The sequence below is a fragment of the Mirounga leonina genome, unplaced genomic scaffold (assembly GCF_011800145.1).
Source record: "Mirounga leonina isolate KUSES-001 unplaced genomic scaffold, KU_Mleo_1.0 Mir_172, whole genome shotgun sequence".
Classification (NCBI taxonomy): Eukaryota; Metazoa; Chordata; class Mammalia; order Carnivora; family Phocidae; genus Mirounga; species Mirounga leonina.
The window spans coordinates 11,088,223-11,096,587 of NW_023270442.1; the positions used below are offsets into that span (position 1 = coordinate 11,088,223).

At 39.8% G+C, this 8,365-nt stretch overlaps 2 protein-coding genes across 2 annotated transcripts; one reads left to right on the plus strand and one right to left on the minus strand.

The window, feature by feature from the left end:
* Positions 1-378: 378 nt before the first annotated feature.
* Positions 379-1,145, minus strand: LOC118018755 (keratin-associated protein 13-1-like). The gene has a single exon (XM_035017496.1). The coding sequence runs from the start codon at positions 892-894 to the stop codon at positions 379-381; it is 516 nt and encodes a 171-aa protein (XP_034873387.1). The 5' UTR covers positions 895-1,145.
* Positions 1,146-4,611: 3,466 nt separating this feature from the next.
* LOC118018890 (keratin-associated protein 15-1) lies at positions 4,612-5,064 on the plus strand. The gene has a single exon (XM_035017691.1). It carries the CDS (start codon positions 4,612-4,614, stop codon positions 5,062-5,064), a length of 453 nt encoding a protein of 150 aa, XP_034873582.1.
* The last annotated feature ends 3,301 nt before the right edge of the window (positions 5,065-8,365 follow it).

Below are 8,365 nucleotides of genomic sequence, written 5' to 3' on the forward strand. Positions count from 1 at the left end.
AGACACAGAGTAAACAGATCATATAAAAACATATATGCGAGTGCCATGTAACATATTTTTATTTACACTTGCATTTTTCCATTTTGTAAAATTTTAAATAAATGCACTAGGAGAAATAACTAGGAGATATTAAGAAAGATATTAAGAAAGAAACATGTTTCAATATTGCATGTTTATATAACTACAAGAAAGCTGTTCTGACATCTTTCTTCAGTGAATGTGTTTTCCGATTACCGGAATTCAAATTATTGCTAAACCATAATAGGTAACAATACAAGTCAAATTTGTAAGCTAATGTTAGGACAGAGATCGATAGATAGCATGGATCTTGACATAGCTGGTATTGTGGTAAATTTCTAGACATAGTAGGTATTATGCTCAAACATAAGATTCGTAGAAGCCAGATCCACAAGTTGGTTGGTAGAAAGCAGACTGGCAGCTTCTAGAAGAGTAGAGTGGACGGTAAAAGCTGGATCTACACCCCAGGGATGAAAAAGCACTGGGACTATAGCCCACTGATTGGAAAGCACCCAATCCAAAGCCCAGAGAGGGAGAGCCGCAACCCAAAGATTGAAAGCCGTTGGAGCCAAAGCCCAGAGACCCGGTGTAATTTGTCTGGCAGGGACTGAAGAGTGTGGAGGTCCTCAACGGGTAGCAGGACATCTGGCAGGGTTTGGACACCGGGTAGGACGTCGGGCAGCTGGTGGGCTCACAGCAGGTCTCCTGACAGCCATTGGAGAGGGAGGAGCCCAGCTGACAGGTGCTGGGAGAGCGGAGGTTGGTGTTGCAGAATTGGTTGCTGGGGTAGGATGAGCCACAGAAAGATCCTGGGTAGCGCAGGTGTTGCCCAAGGGACTGGGAGGGGAAGTTTCCAGAGCAGCAGTTGTAAGACATGGTGAGAGGAGATGTGCTGTACAAAGAGAAGGTTCTGAGTTTGAATGCCACTTCTTGGACTGGGGCATTTATATACCCTTATCATTGGGTGTGCCAGCTACATGATACATAAAAACAGGTTACCTTCTGCTTTTAATTGAACTGAAACGTTCATCATAATCAAGCGTATGTAGTGTTTGTGGTTTTACAACTGGAAAGTGCAGTAATGTTTGTGCCTTGGAATTCAGGTAATAGTGTTGAATCTTCAAAGCTATTAGTCATCTCCCTCTGCCAAAGGTCACCCAGCAGATCACTCAGAGAACTGCTTCAGAGGTAGACAGTGTCTGGGATGAGGAAAGCTGGCTTAACTAAAAATAATTGATACCCCTTTCACAATCTGTCTCAAAATTGTTGCCATCTGGATAGCAAAGTTGCTAACTAACTGATCCATTCATAGTCATTTCTTTTAAACAAAAACACACATTGATTGTTGTCAAGCAAGTTTACTTAATGAATAATGTCGTCAGGAAGCAGCAGGGGTAATATGCAAGATGTATGAGGATTTTTTTTTTTTTTAATCAGATCTCAATTTGAACAGCTTCGGTGAAATATTAACTGAGGCTCCCTTATTTCCCATGTTCCTGCTTAAACTGTGGGCAGACTTATAGGAGTCGATCTTAGTTTTTCTTCCTTTTGTGTGTGTGTTTATGGTGGCATACATTAAATATTAAAATCGCTTTATATTATTTTGGAATGTTAGAGGTGATTCATCCAAAAAAGCATTAAAAAATCACAAAGATGTGACAAAAACACCCCCATGTATTTCTATCTCTAATCAGAGGCAGTGTTTATCACTAAAAAAATTCCCCAGAACCTGGAAAATGTTCTTGTTCTAAAGAAAGTTTATAAGGTAATTGCCTTGAAGTATTAGACCAAAGGAACCATCTTAAGGAGATTCTTCCTTGCCTCAGAAAGCAACATACATCACTTTGACTTAAATTGTTTTCAGGTGTTTCTGACAAGTATTACAAAATTTCTAAAATAATGGTCATTTTTTTTCTTGTTCTATGACTTGTATTCCACTTCTATGTAGTAGGCTAATGAAGATTGATACCTTGAGGAAGAGGAGAGATTGAGAAGGTTTATCTTCCTGTGGCTTCTGTGATGTTCGATTCGTTCCTTTCACACTAAAGCATTTCCCTTCCACTCCTGAACAAAAGGGTTGGAGTGTAAAATCCTCCATTTGGTTGAGGAGAGAATGTTCAAAAATTACCGAATATCTGACTCATAGAATATTCTTTCATAGAAATAGCTGATCTAAGAGTGGATGACATTGAAGCAAACAAGCAAATTCAATTTAGGTGAGTTGAATACCTATATGCATGTTTTGATGTTCAGTATTTTATTCACAAGTAAAATGGGAAGGTTTGGGATCTAGTAGAATGCTTTTTGCTATTCATAATTAAGAAGCCTAATAAATAAGAATCGTTCATTTTAGAAACAGAGGACAAACTATATTTAAGAGATAAATGAAACATGCTTGAAAGCCAATTTGTCTACTCAAAATGTTCAGACCCATAAAGTTTACAATTTGGGAATTTAGCAATTATCTCCAGTCCCCTACCAGACTGGAATTCCATTTACAATATCCTGACAAGGTATTCCCAGTGCCCTCAAGATGGACATCTCATTATCTACAAAAGTGGCTTGTCTTAGATTTTTAGCTGAATCTTCCCTTAAAACTTCCACCTAGTAATCTCAGTTCTTTCTAGAATAAGTCTCAGCTCATTTCCATTAAACAACATATTAGTTTTTGAAGATGGGTGTCTTATGAGGTTTGCCCACTCCCACAGGTTATTTTAAGCCATTTCCTGCACCCATGCACTACTCTACTTGTGGTTGTCAATGACGCACTTGATGGGAGAGTCTAGAAAAATACTTATGATACTAGTCCTCTAGGCAGAATATATATGTCACTTGATACATGTGTCACATCAGAGGTCCCAATGGCATTCACTCTTTATTTCACATTATCATCTGTTTTTATTCCCTCCCATCCCATATCAACTTATAAAGATCATTTGTAACTATGAATTCTTCCAACACTTGATCGTTCCTTGAAGTCTACATCGGGTAGACACTTTCTTAATTTCTTGATTTTATTTACCTTCTGCAGTAAAATTACCACCCTATGAATGGAAACTAAGAAAACAAAGGCCCATTTTTAATGTGCAGTACTTATTCTTTTGTTCTCAAAACATCAACCCTACCAAAAATTTACTTAAACTTTATGGGGATTAAGCTTGATATTTTATCAATGACTTCTATCAAAAAGCAAGTCAAGTTCAGGGCAAGGATTCCTTGACTTCAGTATTTTTACAATGTAATCTTCAAGGTACTCCTGCAAATATTGGACACTTTCTTCTTCTTCTTTTTTTTTTTTTTTTAAGATTTTATTTGTTTGAGAGAGAGTGAGAGCATGAGCAGATAAGGAGGAGGGCCCGGGGGAGAGGGAGAAGCAGACTCACCACTGAGCAGGGAGCTCCACACAGGACTCTATCCCAGGAACCGAGATCACAACCTGAGCAGAAGGCAGATGCTTAACTGACTGAGCCACCCAGGCACCCCTGGACCCTTCATTTTTTTATTTTATTTTATTTATTTATTTCAGAGAGAGAGCGCACAAACAAAAGAGCAGAAGCAGGGGGAGCAGCAGAGGGAGAGGGAGAAGCAAACTCCCTGCAGAGCAGGGAGCCCCACGCAGGGGCTCAATCCCAGGACTCTGGGATCATGACCTGAGCTGAAGGCAGATGCTTAACTGACTGAACCACCCAGGAGCCCCTGGACCCTTCATTCTTTTTTTTTTTTTTAATATTTTATTTATTTATTTGACAGAGAGATAGCGAGAGCAGGAACACAAGCAGGGGGAGTGGGAGAGGGAGAAGCAGGATTCCCACCGAGCAGGGAGCCCGATGTGGGACTCGATCCCAGGATCCTGGGATCATGACCTGAGCCGAAGGCAGACGCTTAACGACTGAGCCACCCAGGCGCCCTGGACCCTTCATTCTTAAATCAAAAACTTACACACTCAAAAGCAGCTTGGGTACTTGTGCTGTAAGAAAACCAAAATCCAAATGTGTAGGACACTCACTTAGCTTTTCTACCAATTAAGAGTGGGTTATTTCTTCTATAAGGTCCACAAGATGTGGAAGATGAAACAGATATTAAGGACTGGGGGTTGTTTTTTTTTTTCTGTTCTCAACTGGGTTCCTAAACTTGGAACAAAATAAATATGCCCTCCAGACCACAAAGTATTTTTTTAGAACTTTAAACGGAGCAAAATTCTCACTGTATTATCCATTCAGATTCAATTATCACTGTATTACCCATTCAGATTCAATTCAGGGATAGGATGAATAAAACACCAATCTTATAGGGACAATTACCATACAATTATATTCATCTACCCAAGCTAGTTGAATGAGAGATGACATCTTTACTCATAAACAATTGCTTTGAAAACCTAATGAAATTCTTTCATTTAAAAGTTTGCTTTTGTAAAAAAAAAAAAAGCCTTTGAAGGTTAATGTATTTCATTTTGACTGGAGACTAATTAAGCATTCTTATTAAGATGGGCACATGCTACTAACTCATTGCTAGGGTATATAAGCGTCCGGTAGAAGGCAACAGTCACACTCACCAAACCTCTCTGCAACTCAGCTGAACTCAGAACTCGACATGCATTACAATTGCAGCCCTGGAAACTTCTCCTCCTGCTCTCTTGGAGGTTACATGGGGTACCCAGGTTCCCCCTATGATTCTTTCTACCCCAGCAATGAAATCTACTCTCCCAGCACCTACCAGCTGGGTTCCTCTGTCTTTGGTGGCTATCAGGAGACCTGCTGTGAACCCACCAGCTGCGGGACGTCCAGTGCTGGGGCCAGACCCTACCAGACATCCTGCTTCCGCCCAAAGAATTCCTTCTTCTTCAGTCCCTGCCAAACAAATTACATGGGGTCTCTGGGATGTGGAAATATTGGCCTTGGGCCTTTTGGTTGTGGAAGCACTGGTTTCCAATCTCTGGGCTGTGGGTCCAACTTCAGTCGTCCAACTTACTTTTCTTCTAGGAGCTGCCAGTCAACTTGTTACCAACCAGCCTTTAGCTCTCACTTTTTTAGATCAACTTGCTGAATATTCCCCATTATCTCACTGTTATGTCTGTACTTTATGAAATCTTAACATGTAGCCTGTCCAATATCTGCGATTGCTGATGATCTGCATCACCAAGACTCGCCATCACCATCTCTCCCAGAAGTATGTGATTCATTGTGGACAAAGTAACCTTGACCTGTGACCTTTTCTAAATCAGACATATGAGATAAGCCTTGAATGTTCATTTTTATGTCAATGCTCAGGGTCCCTTTCGTTACTCTCTAAGATTTTTCTCTTATTTTTCTCCTAGGATTCTTTCACTTAAGTGTATTTCAAATTGAATTGACATTTAAAATAAACTTTTCTCTACCATGAATTATGGCATTCCATTTTTCTTATTCATATAATACATTTGTTGAATGTATCCAGTACCTTCAACAGTCTTCATTAGGTAAGCACCTTTTTTTGTTGTTTTGTTTGTTTCATAGGTTTTATTAATATGTTACTGAATAGAAAACAAGGAATTTAAAGGATAATTAAAAATCTGATATATCTTGTGCTCACTTTGGCAGCACATATACTAAAAAAATGTGATATATCTTACAGGTTAAGGATTTATGTACACTGCTAGATGAATTTGTTTATTTAACTGCTTTAGAAAATTTTGTTTTTAGTTAGGCATTCACTGCAAAATATTTATTGAGGTTTTTTTATGATTTTATTTATTTATTTGTCAGAGAGAGGGGGAGAGAAAGACAGAGAGCAAGCATAAGCAGGGGGAGCTGTAGGCAGAGGGAGAGGCAGACTCCCCGCATAGCAAGCCCGATGGGGGACTCAGTCCTAGGACCCTGGGATCATGATCTGAGCCAAAGGCAGCTGCTTAACCTACTGGCGTCCCTACTGAGTTTTGATTATAGAAAAGGCATTGTGCTGAACAAAGGCATAAATTCCCTGCCTTCATGAAGTTCACACACGTACAATTCTAACTTACCATCATGCAGCAAGCGCAAAAATGGGGACAAAAATTAAAAGTTTCAATAGGAATACAGAGAACAGGGACTTCGAAAAAAGTGTGAGGGGAAAAAAAGTGTGAGGAAATTGCATAAAACTCATTACTGACAATCCAAAGAATTAGCATTTCATATTAAAAGAAATAACTCTTGTTGATCTAATGTGTCAGTTATAGTCCTTTGAGAAATAGCTACCAAACAGGGTTTGACCTAAAAGAAATTTATTGGAGAAAATGCCTGTCAGGGAAAATGGAGAGGTAGCTGGAGAATTCTGGGAGGGTCATCACACCATGATGCGGATCTGAATTCAGTGAAGAAAAGAGAGAAGCAAAGAAGGGATGTTGGGTTGGAATAACCTTCTTCAGGGCAGTTCCAAGTTACCCATCAAAGGAGTTCAGTGTCTCACAGAGATGGGCCTGCCTTAGTATCCCTGCCAAGCTCAGTAACTGGCCAAGAAGAAGGCATGTTATGACGTCGGCATGAACGCGGTGGTAGATTCAGAGACTGGCAGCTGGAGATGTCAGTCAATCATGTTCCCTGCAGAGGGAGGTGTGAGAGCTATGTTTTCATAGCTTCCATGATGTTCATTCTGATTTACAATAAATGGTGAAATGATAAATGAAAAGATGGATTTTTTCATGAATTAAGTTCAGTATCTTTTTTTTTTACTTAGTTTGATCAAAAAATTAATTACTGTAACAAACCCTATCTAGGACTCAGTGAGTGAAACTCTAACTCTACAGCTGAATATGAAAAGGAGTTGAGAATTATTGGATGGTCATCTTTGATTTTAAATATAACTAATGTATTAAACATGCTGGACCCAGTAGGGCATAATTAGGAAATTGCTTCATCTTTCTCCTGCTATTCAATTTCACACTTGACCTGAGGGCTCTAACTAGCCTGGATCTCTGAACAATTCCATGGGCAAATCTATGATCACATTAAGATATTAAGAAACATCTTTATCTCACATTAGTAGTTAATTCCAATCCAGTAGAAATTAAAAACCAGGCTTACAGCTACATCAAGGCTTCTCCCTTTTCCCTTAATTTAGGCCTGTTGTGTAATTCGGTAGGCCACTGGTGACATGATCATTTGATTTAACTTCCTTGCTCTACCTTGTCTTCCATCAAAGTGCTGCTTCTGACTTCTCCTGTTCAAACCAGAGAGAAAGGACAGGAGGAAAGAAAATGAGAACTCAGTCATCTGTCTCAGTACGGTTTAGACTCCCTGTGTCAATGTGACTTCTTTGTTTCAGGAAACTTTTCCTAGGAAAAGATGAGATTAAACCAATGAACCATTTCACTGTATGCTTCAGGAAAACTCCTATGGACTAGGTTTTTGGAGAAAATGGTCTGTAGACATGGAAAAACAGAGCCCAAAGTAAGCAACCATTTGCTTATCGAGAGGCTTGTTATCAGTATGTTCTCTTTGCTATGCTGACGTCCTAAAGTACCATGTAATAAGTTTGCCCAGTCCCAATCAATTTCCTGCCTTGACACCATTTGAACCCAGAATCTCACTTTTAACACCTCTCTTTGGAATCACAGCTAAAGCTCTCCTGGTGTCTGCCCCTCACTGCAAGAAGTTCGGCTATACTTCATTTTGCTTAAGTAACGGATTGGTGATACTCTAAGGTGTTCGGAGGGACATAAAAGTCTTCACTTAGCTAGTGCTACTGTGATTCTGCCTTTGCTGCTGAATATCTTCAGTTTTCACAGGTGTCTGAGTACTGGCTCTTTCCCTAGTGGAGACTGTGGTGTGTTTTCCAGAAGCCATCTTGTTATCACCCCACCCAACTCCCTGGAATCTTCTGCACTGAACCATTCACCTGACAGCACACTCTTCCACAACTTCTCGTTAGCTTCTCACCCTCAGTTCCTACCCACCATCAGGGCTACACCCCATCCAGCTTTCTTCTGCTAGCATCCATTTGCTCTAGAGACAGACCTCTTGGTCCAGAGGAAACATAAACACTAGCTGCCTATCCATGGAAGCAGCGTTTGCTCCTAGAGCAGCTTTCTTTCACTCAGCCAATGCTAATGACTCACTGGAGCTTTTTAAGAGAGAAACAGAGAATACTAGTCACCCTAACTCACAGCCTCCAAGAAACATAGATAATCTTCTGCATTGTCCCCTCAGTGACACTAGGGCACAAAATCCCACAGATATTCCATTCCTTTTATTAACATGACACGTTTAGTGAATGCATCCTGTACTTTCAAAGGTCTTCACTGGGTCAACATTATTTGTTTCCTTTGTTTCTGTATTTTTTTTTTTTTTCTGGACAAAAAGAAGAAAGGTTAAATAAGAGTTGAAATATATGA

Coding starts and splice junctions, on each gene's coding strand:
- LOC118018890 (XM_035017691.1), top strand. CDS start 4,612: ATGCATTACAATTGCAGCCCTGGAAACTTCTCCTCCTGCTCTCTTGGA.
- LOC118018755 (XM_035017496.1), bottom strand. CDS start 894: ATGTCTTACAACTGCTGCTCTGGAAACTTCCCCTCCCAGTCCCTTGGG.